Here is a 20,485-nt window from a genome sequence, read left to right as displayed (position 1 = left end):
CATGGGTGCCTCGAGGCAATTTGTACACGGGCAGGAGAAATGGTCACAGCCACCACTGCCCTGCGCCCCTCCTGAGGCCTGAGTCAGGCCCTCATGTGGGCCTTGGCCCCTGGAGGCTACCTTGCAAGCTGACTGGGGACCTGGGGACTTTACACAGGCGGTCACGGCAGCAGTAGACTGCCCCAGATGTTGCTGTACTGGTGGCCTGGGCATCATAGTCTGGGGTCAGTACAGGTCCAGAGGTGGGCATTCCACCCCAGGGAGCAGGCAGGGTGGGCAGAGCTCAGCCATGCGCAGAGACCCCTCCTAGCTGGCGTGTTGAGGAGCACCTGGGGTGTGGAGGACCACCTGGGCGACTCTCCCTGAAGGAGCAATCGTCTCCATGTTGGCCGAGCCTGACCCTATTTCCATGTATTGAGATGTACCAAGCTGGCTGGGACTTTTCCTTATCCCTTCAATTGGCTTTAAGCAATGCATGTCGGCCCAGCCGAGGTGCTGATGGTAGTCTTTGAAGACGGCAGGCGAGTTTCCCCAGACCCCGCCACCCCACCGTTGTTCCCTTGTATCAGCCAGGAAAAGGCAGGCTGGAGAGCCAGTGCTCCACCTGTCGGCTGGGATCAAGCCTTGGGATAGAGGCTATGACTTCCTGGGCTTGAAAGACCGCACATCAGAGCTGAAGCACAGACCCCAAAACACTGGATATTATCTCAGTTGTGTTATGCAGATTACTCTTTCTGCATATCCTTCCCTCTGCATTGCAGAGGTGATTTCAGGCCACCTCCCTACCCAGCTCATGGCACTCACCTACTTCCCATGGTTCTCACAGTCACTCATCCTCAAGCCACTCCCTTCTTCACAAATTAATAAAACCTGGGTTAGGCCTTGGGCCAAGGCCTTTGTTCTAGATGGCCAGCATTGTGGCTGGACTTAGGAGCCCTTGGCTGCCCCTAACTGCGCATATGCCCGAGTGTCTTTATTCTATCCATGTGTTGCACTGGAAATGGTATATTGGAATTAACTCGCTAGAATTCCAATAACTTTTCATAGGATACAAATATAAACTTTCTGGGCCGTGACGAGAACCCGGAAGGGCTCTCTATACTGGGGGACAGTGCTCTGGTCCTCCTGTGGGATGCCAGGCGTGGGTGGCATGCGTGATGAGCCCGGTGTTTATACCCAACCTGTCCCAAGAGTGCCGGATGACGGGAGGTCAGAAATCTTGGTCGATGGAGAAGGTGAGGGTCCCATCCCAGGACCTTGGAGGGCCCACATCTGTGCAGGTGGTTGCCGTGACTCCAGTCATTGACTTAAGCTGCGGAGAGAGCAAGAGCTCCTGGTGTCCACACTGGCTCCCTCTCCATGGCCTGCGCATGCTCAGCCCCCCAGATCCTCACGCTGACCCCGTCATCTACACAGCAGCTGAAATTTCATCTCAGTGCTTATGATAAACGCCCCCAGCAAAGCCGTAGAAGAGGGTCAGTGGGATCTGGTGTAAGACTAGCCACTTGGGACATCCTCCTGGGGTGAGTGGAGCATGGGGCGTCAGTAGTGGTGTCCACCTCCGAGCTTCAGGTAGAAGGGCAGCAGCATGTCTGCCAGGAGCAAGACCATGAGCACGCACAGCGTCCCTGCGTCCCATGAGGACGCCGGCCATTCTGAGACACCCTGCACCAGCAGGAAGTGGACGGGGCACAGCCAGCCCAGGTGCTGGTGTGGACAAGTAACCCTGGGAGCCCTGATGGGGCGGAGCCTGGCCCTCCTGGGTTCTAGGGGCTGCGGTGCATGTGGCTGGCGTGAGTAGGAAGTATATGAGCTGGTCATATTAGAAGTGGCCTCTGCCACCTGTGCTTGAAATGACTTCCCTGCAGGAAGTGTGTCTCTAGGTCTGAATTCTAGGCCCCAGCCGGTATTGCCAGGGCTAGGGTGCGCTTCTCCTTGTTGCTGCTGCCTCAGTTTACCCCGCCCTGCTGTGAAGCAGGCAGACCCACCCATCATCATGACTCTGCTCCCGAGCCCCAAGCCAAGGCTGAGGGTCAGCCCTGTGTGCAGAGCATCACTTTGCCCCTCCAGCAGCTGCTCTCCAAGTCAGCGGTGCCAAGGACGGGTGCCGCTTTACAGGAACCCAGTTTACAAACAAATTTCAGGGACAAAAACATCTAACCTCCCAGCCGACATCCCGTAGATACAGCCAAAGGCCCAGAGCTCCCCGCAAGTCTAGTTTTGAGGTACAGGCGGCAGCAGCTGCCCGCCCCACAGTGGGACCCCCTGAGGAAGGGCCAGGTTTCCCCTAGCCGGCCTCCAGTTTGGCCACCACCTAGAGCCGCCTGGGTCTGTGAGGACCCCCAGCCAGGATTCCCTGCATGCCCATGGGCTCTAGGGGGACCTGTGCACGCCCCCACAAAACAGACGACAGGAAAGCCATGCACAGGGCAGCCCTGCTGCTGGAAGGAGAGGCAGAGTGGAGCCTCACGCCGGGCCTCTCCCCGCTACTCACCTCAAGGCCTGGCTGTCCCTCTGGGGTTCCGAGGCACCCACTGCAGGGTTCCCCGAGGGCTTGTGCTCCCACCCTTCTTGTGTGTCCTGGACACCCGGTGGGGCCCCTGCTCCCCCTGCAGTGCCGTGTTTCTGAAGAGCAGGTGACAGTGGGAGGTAGAGGCACCCCAGCACCCCGCCGAGTGTGGCCCAGCACGTATGAGGGGAAGCAACCTCTAGCCAGGCACGGGGCTGTTCGCACAGCTCTGTTGCATACTTCCCACGGGTGGCCGGGGTGGCCAGGCGCTCCTCCGCGCTCAGCATTCATACAGGTATCCCAGGCCCCAAGCGCCGGGAAACAGAAAAGGGGCTTTCCATTTCCGAAAGAGGACACCGAGGCGGGACCCCAGAAGAGCCACACTGTCAAGCTGGGCTTTCAGGGCTGGTTCTCTGGAGGGCCCCCGTGAGCCCTCAGGGGGACAGCAAACTCACCACTTCAGGTTCTGCGTCCCAGCTGCCAGGGGAGACACCCGGCAGACCCCGTTCCCGCCGATCGGCTTGCGTCTGGAGGTCTCTGTGCCTGCACCTGTCTCTGATTCATTCCTCTCCTTCGCTGCAGGCATAGAGCGGGGCGTGAATTGCCAAGCTGCCCTTTCATTTCTGGTGGGTCAGGGCAAACCACAGGCTTGCTGATGGACGGGCCGAGTGCTCTCACACTCCACTCGGCCCTGGGGTAACCCCGGCAGGGCAGTATGGGCTGCCCCAGAGCCCTGGGGTTCAGGCCACAGGAAGGGCTGGTTAGGGCTGCCGCCTCCACCAGACCCCTCCTCTAGGCCCAGCTGTGCTCACCTGAGACCTGGGCACCTGGAGGCTCAGGTGACGGGCACCAACACACACCGTCTCACCCTCTGCTTTTAGGCAGAGTTTGCAGTCGTGGTCGGGGGTGTGGGTCCACTCCACTCCCAGCCCTAGCCCGAGGAGGAAAAGAAGAGAAATTAAATGGCGCAGAAAGGCAGAGGGGACAGAGGCACAGCCGGACAGAACTCTGAGGAAGCTGCCGCAGAGAGCAGCCTTGGGCTGGCTGTGCGGGCCACACACCCAGGAGCTCAACGGCACCCAGGTGTTTGGGGGCGTGGGTCTGTGGGCCCAGAGATGTGTGCGCGGTGAACCTGGGGTGTCACATGGTGTTGGAGTAGTTTCTGGCCCATAAGGTCCTCGAAGGCGGTGTGGCCCCACAGTGACGCAGAGTGAGGAGTTCAGGGACTCCCCCAACACATGTGATCTCCGTCTGGCTCTGAGCCGAGGCATCTGCCGGTCACTGACACAGGAGTCACCTGGGACGTAAACTTGGGGTGCTCTGGCCCCTTTTTGGTCCGCAGAGACCCCCTCAGGCAGCAGGCCAACCTTGAAGCACCCAAATCCTGAAACTACCCAGGAGGCCATGGTCAGCGGGGCCCCAGAGGCCAGCCAGCCTCAGAAAAGGCTGGTCCCTCCCTGCCCGTCCACGCCTCTGCCCCTGCTCAGGTGGGCCCCAGGCCCGTGACCTGGTGGGCAGGCAGCCCCGTCCGCCCCAAGGCAGTGTGACCCCATCCTGCCAGCTGCGTTTCTCCCCGGTGCTTGGTCACATCACCACGGAGCCCGTAACGAGCCTCAGCACAGGGATTTATGAGCTCATCCAGGCCCTGTGTCCACACCGGACAGAAGTGTTTCCAGAAGGCCTCCCCCCCGCCTCCACACAAGAACGGACTTTCTGTTTCTGCCACTTCCGATCACCGTAAATCATCATCATCGTGGGTGCCCCGCCCAGCTGTGTGTGTGCGTATAGCCGTGTGTGGCTGTGTGCGCGCATGTGTATGCTCATGTGCGTGCATGGGTGTGCTCCTGTGCCCGTGTGCCCGTGCCTACCTACAGAAAGTGTCCCACACGGCCTCATGGCTGGACCCATTGCTCTGAGTTTGCTCCGTGCCCTCAAAGGAGAGTGGCACATGGAGAGCCCCCCAGCACCTGCCAGCCCCAGGCGTGTGGCAGACACAGTGCTTAGGCTTCTCTCCTCCCTGCGCACTCGGGATCCATTAGCCAACTGACGACAGACGCCCCGAGTCCCCACCTCCGCGCACACCCCGACAGCCGCTGATGGCGGTGCCGTTAGCCCTGAGAGAAGCAGCCCGGCAGAGAGCCACAGCGCAGAAAGAAGTGCGGGGAAATTCAGACACCGTGAGAGCAGACTGCCACAGTTAAGAGGATCTCTCCATCGCTTCACCTCATAACTCCGCGTTTCTGGTGGGGGCGATTCGTGAGCTGGGGGAGCTAGCAGGGGACATGGGGGGCTGGGAGGCCAGCTGGGGGTTTGGAGTACTCTTTGGAGGTGCTACGACTCCCGGGGCCCAGCCCAAGGCTCCCCAGTGCCAGGCTTCCGAGGGGGTAGGCGGCAGATTCCGGTCTGGAGAGAGGCTGGGTACAGTGGCACAGAGGGCTCCAGGCAACTGCCTGCCAAGGCATCATGGGGGGCCACCGGCCAGGCCGCCTCCCTGCTCCCTGGCTGCTCCCACCCCCTCTCCTCATCCCCCTCAGCCTCCCTCGAGTCTGCCAGGTGGCCCTGGAGTGTCAGGGCTCAGTGACTTAAGCTTAGACCCAGCAGTGGCCTTGCTGCAGGCGTGGTTGGGTGTGGTGAGCACTCCGGTCGGGAAGGCAAGCTCCTCAGTCCTGCGGTCCTCGGTACTGGCCCCAGGCACAGGGATGGACAGGGGCTGGGCTGCCTGAGGCTGTGGCCACACCCCGCCCCAGGGCTCGTCTCCCCAGCGCTTCCTTCCAGGGAACTGCACCCAGGGAACTCTGGCCAGGGGCGAGTTGGGCAATCTAGGGCCTGCCGGGCTGGGGAGCTGCCCCAGCTCTGTCACTGTGAGTGTGGAGAGTGGGGAAGGGGCTCGTGCCCACCGGGCCTGCTCTCTGGATCCCAGTGCAGGGCACGGGCACCCTCCTGCTCATCCTCCAGTAGGCTCTGGACACTCCGGACACACAGCTCTGGGGCAGGGCGGCCTGGGGCTGCGTCCTGTGGGTGCTGCCACCCCCCATGACATGGGGGCAGTAACAGGAAAGAGGACACCAGGTCTGTTCTGCCTTCTCTGGAATCAGAGATGGCCCAGGCCTCCGTGCCCCAACCAGGAAGCCAGCCTGAGCCAGGCCTGTACCTGCCCAGCCAGGTCCACCTTGGCACATTCCCTTAGGGGCAGAAGAGCGATAGCCATGCCCTCGTGCCTCCCACTGTGGGTGGGCTCTCAGGCTGGACTCTCGTGCTGGACCAGCCCACAGGTGGACTCTTGTGCTGGAAGAGGCAGCAAGACGTGGCGCCCCTCCCTGGTGCCGCCATAGCTCGCTCAGAGCTTGTGCAGGGTCAGCGAATCTCAGCTTCTGGGAAGGAGCAGCGCACGGTCCTGGGGTGTCCACCCAGAAGGGTACCACTTCACATCTCTCGGGGCCACCAGGAAGTGACTGCCCCGTAACCCCTCAAGGGTCAGGGGCTGGGGACCAGGCCTTCCAGGTGTGAGGAGGACGGACCTGGGATGCAGAAAGACAGGAAGGAGAGGGCTGCCCACCTCAGCGGGCCCATCCTACAGGACAGGAAAGGACATCCTCAAATTTCAAACTGAGCTCTGTGTCCAGCAGGGACAGGACAGACCAGAGGCCTGTGAGCACTGTCCCATGTCGGGGAGCAGCAGCCACCTGCACAGTGAACATGCTCGCAGGAGCTGGGGTCCTTTCCCCAGCACAGGAAGAGCTGGAAGGGCAGGAGGCCACTTTCAAACACAGCTGTGTGAGGGCGGGATGTTCCTGAGAGGCTCTGTCCCCCTGTGAGCACTGCACTGTTGCTGGGTGACTGGTAGAGAAGAACTCAGGCGGCTGTGCCGAGGAGGGACCCTGGCACAGGGCACAGGCGATGGGCAGTACCCACAGGCTGCCTTGCCCCTTTGTCACTGGGGATGCTCTGTCTTCTCCCGGAACACACCGGCTGCCCCCTGTGGCCACCCTGCTAGCACCCCAACATCTGTGCACACACTGCACACACGTGTATATGCACACACATCCATGCACACACATGCATATACACATTCGCACACACTGGTATATGTCCACATGCATGCACACATAAGCACACAATCATTTGCACACAAGCACATGCCCATATACATGCACAAGTATGTACCACATGCACACGTGCACATTCACATGTTCCCAGGCATATGCGCACACTTATATACAGGCCCACAGGTGCACACACACACACACACACATACACATGCCTATACCCACACGCACATACACATACACATGCCGGCAAGTGTCCAAGCACATCAGACAGTTGTTCGCTAGATCCTGAGGTGGATGGCTCTTCAGTGGAGGCCTGGAGGAGACAGGCCCGTGCCCAGGGGGCTGAGGCCAGGCTAACGCCCTAACAGCCGGCATCGGAGAATGCAGGGCACAGAGCCCTGCATGATGACGGCACCAGACGCTGCCCCACACACAGATGGGCACAGGGAGACACAGATGCCCACGGGCAGATGGAGGCAGCCAGAAGCCTCCTGTCTGCACAGAGCTGTGTGTGCAGGGCCTGTGGGGAGCTGCAGCCCCACCGCAGGGGTGTCGGGGGTCAGAGCCCTGCAGCAGCCTCTCCTCCCCGTGAGCCGAGGGCCAGTGCTCAGCAGGCGGAGGCCGCTAACCTCACAGCCGTTTCCTGCCACTGGGACAGAGAGGCCTGAGTGCCCAGAGAGGGGCCCAGAGAGGGGCTGGAAGTGGGGGTGGAGGGAGCACTGGCTGCAGGGGGGAGGCCACAGGGGCTGACGGTCATGGTTCAGTTCTCCCGTCCACCGGGGAGCGGTCCTGGGGCCAGTCCGCGGGCAAGCTGTGGTGCTCGCTTGGGGCCAACCCTGGACTCAGGAACTATAGGCAGTGACCTCCTGCGACAGCAGGAGGACCTGGAAAGGCCCTACATGAAACATGAGGACATGGTGTGCAGGAGAGGACTCTCCAGGACTCCCCCTGCGCTCTGAACGGACAACAGGCAGAGTTCTCAGAACTGAGGCCTGCAGCCTCCACAGTGTCCAGCGAAGCTGGGCCGGGCATTTCCACTCAGAGGCTTGGTACTAAAGGCACACATTGCCACAGAGGCTGCCCACAGGCTCCTAGAGACCACAGTGTGGGGTGGCCAGGGTGCTGGTCCAGAGACGGACTGCATGCCGCTCCGGCGCACCTGAGCGCCGCTGCTGCCTCTGGAGGCATGCATTCCCTTGTCAGCTCTGAGTTCAGATGGGCCCCGGTGACCCCGGAAGGCACTGTGCACATCTGGGGGCCACCTGAATTGTTCACGAAGCACCTGGTTCTCTGGGCAGAGGAGGTGGCTCTAGGCCTTAAGTGGATGGCTCCTTCCCAGTCCTACTGTTCGTACAAAGCATTCGGGAGTGCGGGGTCCATGGTGGCTGGGGTCAGCCAGCACCGTGTCCACCTGGATGGCTGCCTTGGCCCTGCCTGACTCTACGTCCTTCGGCCTCCATCCCTGCCCACTGGGTATATCTGCCCACAGGGACACATCTGCCCACCGGGGCACCTTGCATACCTGAACACCTGCACATCTGCACACAGCTGCCCACCACGGCACACCTGGACTCGGCCTCACTACTTGCAGGACCTCAGCGTAGGGTGGCCCCAGCCCCTGCCCACCGACCTGACTCCCACCCCCTGCCCGCTCTGTGCCCAGGAAGCCACACAGGATGCTGCTAGCTTCCCAGGCTCTGGGCTCAGGACCACAGCTGGCACCGAGGAGCGCAGGTGGGAGGCGGAGAGCAGGAGGCAGGACCCTAGCTGCGGCTGCCGCCCCAAGGTCCAGCGGACCAGGCCTTCTCGAGAACCCTTCTCAGAGGCGGGGGCACATTGCCGGTCAGAAGCAAGCCTGAGGCGGGGGCGCCCACCTGTCTGTCTCGCTGCACTCAAAAGACACCAGCAAGAACAAAAGCCAGCCAGGCCCCAGCGCAAAAGCACTGGAGGGCGGGCGGGCGGGCGTGGTGAGAAGAGCTGGGCATTTGCATGTCACTGGGTGTCAAACTGAAACTTTCCAGTTTTAAGGAAATGACCCGGTTTTCTTCCTTTCGGGGTGATGTGCAAGCTGACGTGAGCGTGCACACACAGGCACAAGCGTGCACTCACGGAGACACGCACACACATGGACACACCCAGGGACACACAGCCTCTGCACAGCTGTACACCCCAGTGACACCCTTACCTTCAAAAGCACTTTTTTCTAGCCCAGCACTCAACTGTCCTTAGCAGGGGGCCCTGGGCTTAGATGCAGCGGCGTCTGCTCTCTCACACCTGGGACGCGTCGCTGGGGAGGTTTTGCAGCGCCAGAGACTCCTCGAGTGGTCAGGGCAGTGATCTGCTCGGTGAGAAGAGAAAACACTGCCCTCTGCTTCTCCGCCTGCTCGCAGAGGCTCTGGGCTTGGGCGTTTGGGTGGCCCGGAGCTGGAGCTGGCGGAGACCAGGCGTCCACCTGCTGTCATCCCAGGAGCCTGTGGGGCGCTCTGACCCTTGGTGTGCTTCTTCCCCAACAGATCTCCGAGGACCTGGGCAGCGAGAAGTTCTGTGTGGATGCTGGCCAGACGGGGGCCGGCAGCTGGCTGAAATACATCCGCGTGGCATGCTCCTGTGACGACCAAAACCTCACCATGTGTCAGATCAACGAGCAGGTAGGTCCAGCCTTGATGCGGGGCCTCTGCACCTTGGCGTTGGTCCTGGGGACACAGCACCAAGGCGAGGGGCAGCTGAGCCTCTGCTGGTGTCTTCTGCCGAGACCTGTCGTGCCATGGGGTGGCCGTTTGACAACTGGCCTGCACTGGCTTTCTGGGGAGCTCAGCTGCCTGGGACCGCTCTGTGGGAGCCGTGGGTCGGCAGCCTGAGGCCCACAGTGCTTGTTGCTGAACGATGATGCATTTGAGATGAAGCGCAGTTGGAAGAGGGAGCAGGTGGGGTCCCGGCCCGCAGGCTGACCTTCCCTACAAATGCTGTTAGGCATAAGGGTTGGGAACAAATGTGCCAGACCCCTGCCTGAAGGGTGCGGCCACCAGCTGAGGAGCTGCTCGGGGCGTCCTCATCCAGGCCAGGCTAACGTGCAGCCCCTACTGCCTGGAGTCCCCGAGAATCAGGATCACAGCCCGCCCAGGCTGCCAGGGGCAGGGCTTTGTCTTGGCACTAGATTCTGGCCAATGGAGCCACCTGGGAATCTCGCGAGCATACAGTTCTGACTGCAGCCCAGGCTGTGCCAGGGCTGGGGGCTCCTTCCATACTGTTCCCAGCTCCCAAGGCTGATGACCGCCACTGGTTCCCTGGCTCCTCAAGCTCCGGGACTTATCAAAGCCACCCCAGGCCCACAGGTTGCCCTGGAGACCAGAAACAGATTCTCCAGTGCCCAAAGGCAGCTGGTTGCCACTTCTCCCTTTCCCTGTGAGTTTGCAGCTGGCCCTGGAGGTTGGCCACACTCTAGCTCTGCCCAGTGGCGGTTCTCACCCTGGGACCCCTGGTGTCTAGGTCCCTGTGGGGAGCTAGGACTCCCATCCCCTTCTGGAGAGCTATTTGCTTTTGCCTAGACCCTAGGGCTCCATGTGAGATTTCACTCTCAAGGAAAGGGTTCACTTGCTTTAGACTATGTTTGTAAAGACCACGTCAACAAGGCGCCTCCTCCAGCAGCCACGAAAGCTGCTAAAGGTAGCTCAAGCCTTTGACTTTAAACAAATATTTTGCGTTCAGAAGTTCAGCAAGAGAGCCCTGGGGAGGCCTGGCCATGCTCCCCACTCAGTTCAGCCTCCTTCCTGGCCCTTGGACTCAGTAGGAACCAGGCAGTTTGTTCCATGGGACACTGGACACCAGCCGGCTCTGGACAGGGCGTGGATCTGCCCCCACTGGGCTTCAGTGAGAACCAAAACTTTTGGGAAAAAAAAAAAAGCTTCAAAAATAGAATACAGCAAAAGAATTAAAGATAGAATACAGCAAAAGAACTAAAGTAAAAGGATAACTTTAAACATTAAAGTAAAACTAAAACAAAACCAAACAGAACAAAAACTGCTTCCGAATGATAGTAAAACCCAACGAAGGAGTCAAGGTTGAAGGCACACAGTGCCCCGGAGCACGAGCCCACTGGGAATCTGCACAGGGCCTGCTGGAGGGGCCGGGGACAATGCAGGAGCGGGCAGGGCCGGGCAGGGCCGGGCAGGGCCGCGTCTGTGAGGTGCAGGTCAGAGGAGAGGACATGGGGTTTTATTTAGGGAGTAAAAGCACTCTAAGCTAAGCCAAAGCAAGAAGGTAGGTGTATTTGTGAGGTGAGCTATTCAAACAGATGTGATCTTCTCAAGAAAAGCCTGTCTTAGGTGGGCATAGTGGCACACACTAATCCTAGCACTCAGGAGGCTGAGGCAGGAGGATCACTTCAAGTTTAGGCCAGCCTGGGCTACCTAGCAAGATCTCAGAGGGGGAGGGAGAGAGAGAAGCTTGTCCTCAAGAATCTGTTTTATTATGAATTTTTCAGGGAAGCTTTTACTTGAGCTCCACCTGGGGTCCAAATGGAAGCAACTGCTTTGCAAACTGTCCACCCGGTGTTGGGACCAGAGGATGGAAATGCTTTCTGCCAGGAAGGCGAGAGACAGCCCTGCTCTGTAGCTCCCTTCCATTTGACCCTGTGTGTGTCCCTCTCGGCCCCCTCCGAACGCCATGCTTACAGAGGAGCACGTGGCCTCTCCCCCGAGCTCCACTGGCTGTCACCTGGTGGGTCCCTCTCCCACGCAGCCTCTCGGGTCACTCTCCACGGGCCAAGTGATGCCCCCCCAGAGGAACTCGGGGTGCACATTTAAGCAAATGCAATCCCTGAAGGTCCACAGCAGAGGGAAAGGTCTGAGCAGAAGGAGAGAGGAACCCTGTCCTCGGGGACACCCCCTCATAGCACGGCGGGACACCAGGTGTCACCCCAGATTCCCGCCAGTGTCTCCCCAGAGCTGCACCTCTGAACTTGACAAACCACGCGGCAGTGGCCTCCAAAGCCCAGAGAGGAGACTGCTGGCCAGGAAGGAGGGTGCAAAAGGGTGCAGGCCACTGCGCTTCCGGCCCAAATCCCAGCTCAGAATTTCAGCTACCTGAGGAAAGTGAGCAATTTGCAGAATGTGTTTGCTTTCAAATAACATTTATACTCTAATAATATGAAGAACTGCTTTCGGAAACCCATAGGTTCTCAGTACCTATTTGTTGCTTGAACGAAGCAGCTTTCAGAAATATATTTCAGAATAGGAATATAGACTCGCAGTCCTTGTTAAGTGGTCTCCCAGAGGCAGAGCCGCTCTCTCGGGGACGGCTGCAGCCTCAGCACAAAGCACTTCCGTTTCCTGGTCCTGACTGGCGAGGCACACAAGCTGCTTTGACCCTCTGTGGGGCTAAATAAAAACTTTCCTCAAATATTAATAATGAAAAATATTTTCAAACACAGAATTCTCTTTCGAAGACAGAGCTTCCTTGAGAAGGAAATATTACATGATATTAATAGGGCTTCTCAGATTTCCATGATCCCAAGGGCTTCTGCCAGGATTTCCGAGTAGCTATGGACACCACATACCCACCATGTGCACACACACGTGCACATACACATTCACACATACACCCCCACACAGACACGTACCTGCATGCACACACACGCATGCACATGTGTAAGTGAACAATCTGTCTCACACACAAAAACACACTTCAGAGAACAAGCTCTCACCTTTCCTGTAGTGTACACGCATGCGCACATGCGTGCACGCACACACATGCACACCACATCCACTGCAGCACAGACACAGAGGGAAAGGGCTGGTGTCAGAACATCCACGTTCACAGAGAAGCGTTGACTTTGCCCAGTGCATTCAGCAGGGAAAATCAACAGCCAGAAAGGCACGAGCCTAGACTTGAAGTTCAAAACACAGGAGCTCAGTCCCAGTTCCCTGGAGGTGAGCCCGACAGAAGAGGCTCTCGGCATCTTCAGAGAATGTTCTGGAAGCCACAGCAGTGAGGAGGCAAGCCCTCCCACACAGAGGAGCAGCGAGGCCACTGATCAGAGGATGCGATGGCACGTGGACTGCGGTGCGACCAGGAACCTGCCGCTTGTAGCACGCAGGCCACGGGCGAACTCAGACGCCTGGCCTCCCTGTGTCCATGTCCTGATAGAGACCCACACGCTGGGACACAGGGGAGGCTGAGGACCTGGGCCGTGGAAGCAATGCCACACACCAGCTTGGGTTCTGCGCAGCTCACAGCTGCCTGGGACCTGCTCATCAGCCCCCGCCCTCGCCCAACCTCGCCAGACACTGCTGACCTGCCTCCACCCAGAAGAGGGCGGCTTCTTGCCCCTGTGCAGCCATGTGGGGCTGGGGGACCAGGACGTGAGCAAAAGCAATGGGCACGGAGGGGCTCGGCGCCATCCACCACCTTTCCTGGACGCCTCCCTCTAACACGCCGCTTCCTGGTCCTTGGGCGGGAAGGATACAGGGCAGGTGGCACAGCTGCACCTGCCAGCCTCCGTACCCCACCATCGCCGGTTCCATCTCCATGACCTCGTTGCCCCCAGGGCCGTGGGGCTGCAGGAGAGCGCTCGCTGGCACTGGCCCTTGCTTCTGTCAGGCACGGAGATGCCCCGCCTGGCCCTGTGACTCCAAGAACCTCTGCCCAAGGGACCTCAGGAGGAGGGACCAGGCCTGTTCCTCGCACTCACCACGGCCCTCCCTGTGGCTCAGGACAGGGGAGCCAGGCGGCAGCGGAGGCCACGGTGGGCCACGATTTCCTCCTGGGCCTGGCCCCGTCACCTGAAGGCTGACTTGTGGTTTCTGTCCGTAAAGACCAGCCCTTGGCCAAGGGCACACAAGGCCCTTCCGTGGCCAGTGCTACCCTGCTTCCAAACGCAAAAGCTTTGGGGTGGCCCATCCAGTGGGAACAACACGTCCTGCACAGGCAGAGAAGCAGGGCTCCGTCCCGGGTGCTGGGGAGGTCAGGTCAGCCTGGAGCCCCACATACACTGGGCACATTGGCTCCTAATTTCCTTCCGTCCTGCTGAACCCGAGGGCAGGGAACTGCCCCAAGTGCCTGCATGTGCTCTGGGTGCTTCAGACCGCCCCTGCCCTGCCTGGCCACCACGTCTTCCTCTCCCTGTGGGGAACTTGGGACAGCAGGTCACCCTTGGGTGGTTCTTTCTCCTGCAATTATGAGCAAATGAGTGGGTTTGAAACGCCTGGGGGACACAGACAGGGTCTGTTCCTAAACTTGTTTTCATGTTAAGAAAGAAAACAAGGGCTTGGACGCCAAGTGCCCACAGGAGGAAGCGGGGGCGGCCGGGCCCCTTTGCAGCGTGGTTTTTTGCTCTGTCTCACATTGCCTCGATAGGGCAAGAATGTCAGTGGCGGGGTGGCCAGCGGCCAGCGGGGCAGGGGAGCAGGGCAGGGCTGCGATCGCACTCCCCGCACACCTCCCCGCTGCTCTCCAGCTACTCACAGCAGCCCAGTGCAGAAGGGCAGCGTTCACCTCCCCTGCCTGGACGGTCTCCAAGGACACTAGCAGGTCCCTCGGCAGGGCAGGGGCCAGGGCGCCACATGGAGCCTACGGCCAGCAGGCTGAAGCCACTCCGGCCTCCACTGATGGTGCCGAACACGAGGGATTGTATGTTTCCAAAGCAGAGCGGTCCCGGGGCAGCCCCTCCTGGGAGCTGGAACCGAAGGCGTTTGTTCGGAAGACGGGCCAGCACCACGCTGCACCACATCCTCAACGAAGCCAGCTCTTGTTTTTAATGAAAACCTGGTGTTGCTCGGTGGATCGCAGCCTGCGGCCGAGCCGGTTCTCTTTTGCTTTCGTTTCCTTGGCCCCGACCTGGACCCCTCTTCCCTGTCAGGGCGTGTGACCTGCTAGCGCTGGAATTTTAAACGGGGGGCGTCTGACATCCATCATCTCGCGCTGACCCCCTGACATTTCCTTACTCCTTTTACTTTTATCCTACATCATTTTTAAAATTAAAAATCATAAATTTTTAATTTTGTCGGCTCAAATGGTAGCCTGCAACAATTAGGCACAATTTTCTCTTTGAAAAGGAAAGGGGAGGGGAGGGACTAGTTGTAGCATTTCTTAACCAGGTGACAAAAGACTTTCAAAATATATCAAATTTGTTTTGATTCAGAAAAAAGTGTCACATGTTGCCGAGTCCTCTCGGGAGCCAACTAGTCCTCATTTGGGAGAACAAAATGTTTAAATTCGGCTGTACCTTCACAATACAAAAACCATTTGTCAGAATGTGTGTTCTGATCCTTCTTACTCAGATGTAAACCTTTATCAGAAGAAGACCTGAAGAATGTTGACAATTTAATTACAGGCGAATAATTTATACTTTTACAATTCGGATCCAAACTGCACACCTAAGAAAGGAATAAATGCATAGAAATTTTTTTAAGCCATGAGCTGCTGGGAAGGAGGCAGAATATACAGCAACAAAATAATAAAGATTTGGGCACAAATAAAATTGCTTCAGAGATGTATGGGACGAGCACAGCCAATCCCAGGGTGGCCCATGCAGTGGAGCCTGCCCAAGGTGGCTAGCCCGAAACCCCCGAGCCCTAGCTCCTGCCGTCCTCTCGCTCCTGCCCAGCTCTGAGAAAGCAGCCACAAAACAGGCCAGGCGAAGGCTGCACGCGGGAAACAGACATGAAGACCCCCGCATTGGTCCCACCGAGCCATCCCTGCCAGGTCTGGGAGCACCTTGAGTTGTTTTCTAAACATCAAATTCTCAGTCCTCTGCCGGCCTTAGAGCTCCGGGTGTGGACCTTCTGCAGACGGACGTGGATCACGGTCTGGGCAAAGGGAGCAGTTAGCGAAGCTCCCATGGTCCCTGAAGGCTGCAGACAGCAAGGAGCTCAGCAAATCTCAGAGATGCTGAGATGCCCAAGAGAAAAGCCCCGGGATAACCTTGAGACCAGCATCCTCTCTCGGCGGGACAGGCGGCAGGCAGGCTGGGTTGCTGGAGGACTGTCACAGCAATCACTTTAGAGAACTCAGATTCCACTTCTCAGAGCACATCTTGGTGACAGACGCCTCAGAGCCAGGCCAGCCTTTCCCAGTTCAAGCCTCGTGAACTCCGAGGTCCAGGATGGTGAGAGACTTTGTTTTTTTAAAGAAAGGTGCTGGGAAAGACATTTCACCTATTTTATCCCAACGAGCCTCTCCAGTTTCTTAGATGAGTCAAGCAAGAGGGAAAAATGAAGTTGTGGAAAGTGTACTTGATGGATTAAAAAACATCATGTGTTCCAGGGAGGAGACAGTGGTGCCGGGCACTTGTGCTCAGCCCACTGGCTCTGAAGTCACCCGCTGGTCATCTCAGCCTCGGGAAATCCGGGCATATTTCATGGATGGAAATGTGAAAATTCTTAGATGGAGTAGCAATGAAAATTGTGACACTTAAGTCCTGTAGGCAAGAGTAGTGTCTTTCCCTGTGAACTCATCTGATATTTATGAAAACACTCCAGGGACCCTAAGGAGACAGCATCTAAAAGCTGATAGGTGTTGTAAATATTTCTTTGCCTTTCAGAATGTGGCGGGGGGCGGGGGGCGGGGGCGCTGGTCAGTTCCAGTACCAGCTTCCCCCAGGCAGTTTCTCTCTCTGTCTGTTGGGAAGAGGGCGGCTGGTTATTTGTCCTCCAGCTCGTTCGCCTCCAAGGACCTCCTCTTTGTGTCTGGAAAGTGATAAAAGAGGAATAAAATAGGCCAGGTCGTGCTAAGTACAGTTATAATTCCGAGGACCTCTGTCCCGCGGTGTTCGCCCAAGTTCAATAAAGCCGTCGTCGCCGCGGAGGGAGGCTGAGCGGAGGAAGCAGGGCTCCGCTGCAGGCCCTGTCTGTTTGGCACCATTATTTTTTAGAGCCGTTTAGAGCCGACGTTTATTGGCGCGGGTAACCTTAGCCGTTGCTAAGAGGCTCCTGCCCTCAGATCCTGCGAGGAGAGGACGCCAGGACGCGCACGCTGCCCCAGGCTGGCGGAAGTCAGACTCCGGGTTTCTCCTTCCTGGACACTTTCTCCCACCTTGTGAAAGCTCAGTCTGTCCGGGAGGCTCAGCCGCCAGGAGCCAGCGTGATCACGGGCAGGACGCGTAAGGGCTGCTGACCGTTCACTGCAATTGTTCCCGCCGCCCTGGAGGCTGGGAGCGCCAGCCCCTCCGACCTGGCCCTGCCGGCCTTTGTCTGAGAATCAGCACGGGCTCCCGCCGCAGCCCCTCTCGCGCCTTTTGGAACCCTGCGCTTCGTGCCGTCAGCTCAGTGGAGGCCCTGTCCCCCCGTACGCCTCCCGTGGAGGCACCCACCCCTCCCGGGGCCCTGAGACGCGCACTAATAGCGATTCATTCTGTCCTGGCTCCAAGTCTCTGCGGGTAGTGTTGTTGCTTTGTATTCCCTGTGTACTCCACAGGTGCCCCGGGAGGAAGAAAGGTAGCCCAAGGGAGGAGGAGCTCAGGGAGAGGAGGGGCACCTGGGAGAGGAGAGGATTCCTTAGAGGAGCAGACTCCTGGGGAGGGGGCCTGTGTTTCCATCAGCGTCCACCCCTATGATCCGGGTTCCCGAGGCTCCTGTCCTTGAGCCAGGGTGGGGGTCCTGAGGCCATGAGCTGAGAGTGGAGGGGTGAGATCCTAGGGCCCATGCACCCCTCAGAGAGGATGGAAGGACTGAGGCCGTTGGGGGGCTGAGCACTGGGAGTGCCTGCAGCCCAGAGAGAAGGAGGTGGACAGGGTGTGTGACACTGGGTGGGGTGTCTCCCAGGAGACGCCAGGGAGGGCAGCAGTGGCACAGCGCCAGGGTCACCAGGCCAATTGGATGTTGGGGCCTGGTGGGACAACAGAGAGAGTGGGGACCAGGCAACCTTAAACCCGGGTGCAAGCCACCCTCCACCCCGGCCCTCTACCTCTATCCAGCTCTGGCCACACCGAGCCATGGGGGAGCGGCCCAGCTGCTCTCAGGGTCTGGCTGGACCCTGAGGGTTTCCTGCCCTGTCTCTGACTGTGGGTCCAGTTCTGATTCTGAAATGCAGGTCAAGGTCCTGGGACAGCAGCCAGGGAGCGCGGGGCCCTGGTGCAGTGTCCGTGGTGCCTGCTGGAAGCTCATGGTGTCACTTTGCCCGTCACAGAGTCCACAAGTTGGGGGTGGCGGCCACGTGGGTCTCGGTTCAGCCCCCATTTGGAGCAAGTCAGATTCCAGGGTTTCTTCCTGGAACAGACTTTCTCCGTTGTGAGAACTCAGCCCCAGCCTGCCTGGGTGTCTGCACCAACCCTGGAGCCCCCGTCCCTGAGTCCAGGCCAACCCTGTCTTCTTGGAGAACATTCCTACCTCTGCTGGTCCCTTCCTTCCTCAGCCCCTCTTCCATGAGGACAATGCGGCAGGAGCCCCCCCACCTTGGGGACAGCTCATTGTGCCCAGTGGCCTCTTCCAGACTTCTGTCCAGCCCCTGTGCATCCTCGGACCAGGCTCTGGGCTGCTGGGAGCTGCCTGGCTCCTGACCTCAGGAGAGCCCCACACGTCCACCTGCCCTAGCAGCTGACACCCCCAGGTGTCCGCTGCCTCCAGCCTGCGGGGCAGGTGCCGCTCAGCCATGCCCAGCGAGGCCAGTGTGGCTGGCGTCTGCAGAGGCAGAGTCTGGCAGGTCCTAGGAAGCCAGTTGTCCCCGAGGCACCGCTTGAGTGCCCCGTGTGGTGGGTTCCCTTTCTGATCTGCCAGTTCCTCCTTCACAGCCACCACTTCAGCACCTCCAAGGGGACGTCAGCCTTCAGGGGACAAGGTGGCAAGCGGCGCATGGCTCAGAGCGGCGCCACTGAGTGAGGACCTATGCCTAGCTCATGCCAGCCTCCCAAAGAGTCCCCAGCCCCTTGGCACAGGGCACCCACTCGGCCCGTGTTGATGAGAAAGGCAGAACGGCAGCCCAGATCCGGGCGGCAGGGACACTGACGCTGACCCTCACCTCTTTAATTCTGTGCCCTCTCTGTCAATAGCCCAAAACAGGATGGAACCAATTAAAAGGGGCTTCAGTCCTTCTGAGCAAGCGCTGCAGAACTTCCGAGGGGAACCTCTTAGTGGCAATTAGAAGCCAGGTCAAGTGGCCTGCGGCCCGGCCTCCTTGACGCGCGCCCGGTGGCCTGCTGGACTGAGAGCATGCCAAGTGCCTCTGCAGGCGGGGACCAGCAGCCCCGGCCTGACCCGCGCTCTCTGGTCTCTCGTCCTAGATTTATTACAGAGTCATTAAGGACATCGAGCCGGGCGAGGAGCTGCTGGTGCACGTGAAGGAGGGTGCCTACTCCCTGCGCACAGTGCCGCCCAGCCTGGACGGTAAGACCCCGCCTGCCCGCCCTCTGTCACCTAGCGCTGTGACCCGGTGACCCGGTGACGGGCATCGCAGCTGCCGCCCCCAGACCCAGGCACGGACAGAGTGCCCACCTACTTCTATCTCCTTCCTGGGGCCCCAGAGCTGGGTCCTGAGTCTCAGAAGGGCTTTGCACAATGGCAGATGGGGGTCATGTGGATGTCTTTGCAGTGTTGCAGCTTCTGGTGAACTTTTTAGACGGTGTCCTCCTTGTTATTACCAGCCTTTCCCAATACTGCAGAAAAGGACAGGGAGGGAACTGGGGAGGGGGCACGGAAAGGAGTGGAGTGTGGCCTGGCAGCCTCTGTCATGGAGCTGAGAGGAGGATGATATAGGCATCTTTCAAAGTGACTCCCCTCAGTAAGTTAAAATCCAAAAGATGTGTTGGAGGGAATTTTACTTGGTGGAGGGCATGTTTAGCGTTGGGCCAGGCCTGATAGTGGGTTGGGAGTCCTTAAACCCTTCCCAGCCTTGAAAAGCTCCGGAAACTCCTGCTTACGTTGCAAGGCAATGCCTGCCTGTCGGGTTGGGACCCGTGGGTCCCCTTTCTGTCTGTCCGCACCCAAGTACCTCTGAGACATGCTTGAGTAAGTGCTAGCCTTACAGCAAACCAGGGCTGGGGATTTCTTTTCTTTCTTTCTTCCTTTCTTCCTTGTTTGCAGTACTGGGCATTGGTTGAACCCAGGGCCTTCACTCTGAGCTACATCCCCAGCCAATTTTTTTATTTTTGATTTCTGGACAGGGTCTTGCTAAGTCATTACATTGCTCAGGCGGGGCTCAAACTCCTGGTCCTCCTGCCTCAGCCTCCCAGAGCGCTGGTGTTACAGTCATGTGCTGCCACAGCTGGACTTGGGGTTCTGAAACACAGGCTTGGGCGCCTTCCTCACATCGTAAAGCATAGGGTCCTCGACCTGGGGGCTGGAGGAAGGCTCTGTTGGCCGTGGAGGGCAGCTCTGGGGCTCCTGTGTGACCATCCTGCCTTTGCTGAGACCCCACCAGTGGACAGAGGAGCCCCTCTCCTTGGAGCTGTCCCCAGAACTGCAGATTCCTGCTCAGGTCAGAGAGAGGGACAGGGGTCTGTTCCTCCCACTAATGCACAGGCTTAATGATTAACACCACTTGTGAGTTTCCCCAAGAGCCACTCTGACTTCGCAGGGAGGGGTCGCACAGCTGCCTGGGGAGCGGGCAGGAAGGCTGTGAGCCCAGACCCAGAGAACGTGCCTCAGTTTACAGCAGCCAGGGCCCCTCCTCCAGGCAGCAGCGGTTCACGGCCCCAAGCTGTCAAAAGGAAATCAGCACAGAAGGACAATGTCACCAGCTGGGCCCTGTCTGTCCTTTCTGCTGAAGCGTGGTTTTCATTAGGCTGTTGAGAAAAGAAAAATAAATTGCCAAAACCTGGGTAGCAAGAGAGAGGTCTCATTTTCCTTAAAATAATTGTTGAAAAGACCTGTGAGTCTTGGAGAACACACGAGACTCCAGAAGATAAATCTGCTTAACTTAAAGAGAGTGTTCGGCTGTGGGGTTTCATTTGTACAATGAAATTTCTTTCTTCAAAAGGTTTTTAAAAACCTCAGTTCCT

At 58.6% G+C, this 20,485-nt stretch overlaps 1 protein-coding gene across 1 annotated transcript in view; it reads left to right on the top strand.

The window, feature by feature from the left end:
• The window catches only part of Prdm16 (PR domain containing 16), a gene marked incomplete at its 5' end in the record, with an annotated part of 187,941 nt that overhangs the window by 137,303 nt on the left and 30,153 nt on the right, over positions 1-20,485 (top strand). Inside the window, 2 exon segments of the mRNA XM_013504223.1 lie at positions 9,072-9,206; positions 18,770-18,872. Coding sequence (XP_013359677.1) covers positions 9,072-9,206; positions 18,770-18,872 — 238 coding nt within the window.

Source organism: Chinchilla lanigera, unplaced genomic scaffold (assembly GCF_000276665.1).
Source record: "Chinchilla lanigera isolate Chin_1 unplaced genomic scaffold, ChiLan1.0 scaffold00085, whole genome shotgun sequence".
Lineage (NCBI taxonomy): Eukaryota > Metazoa > Chordata > Mammalia > Rodentia > Chinchillidae > Chinchilla > Chinchilla lanigera.
This window is presented reverse-complemented; position numbering and strand designations above follow the sequence as displayed.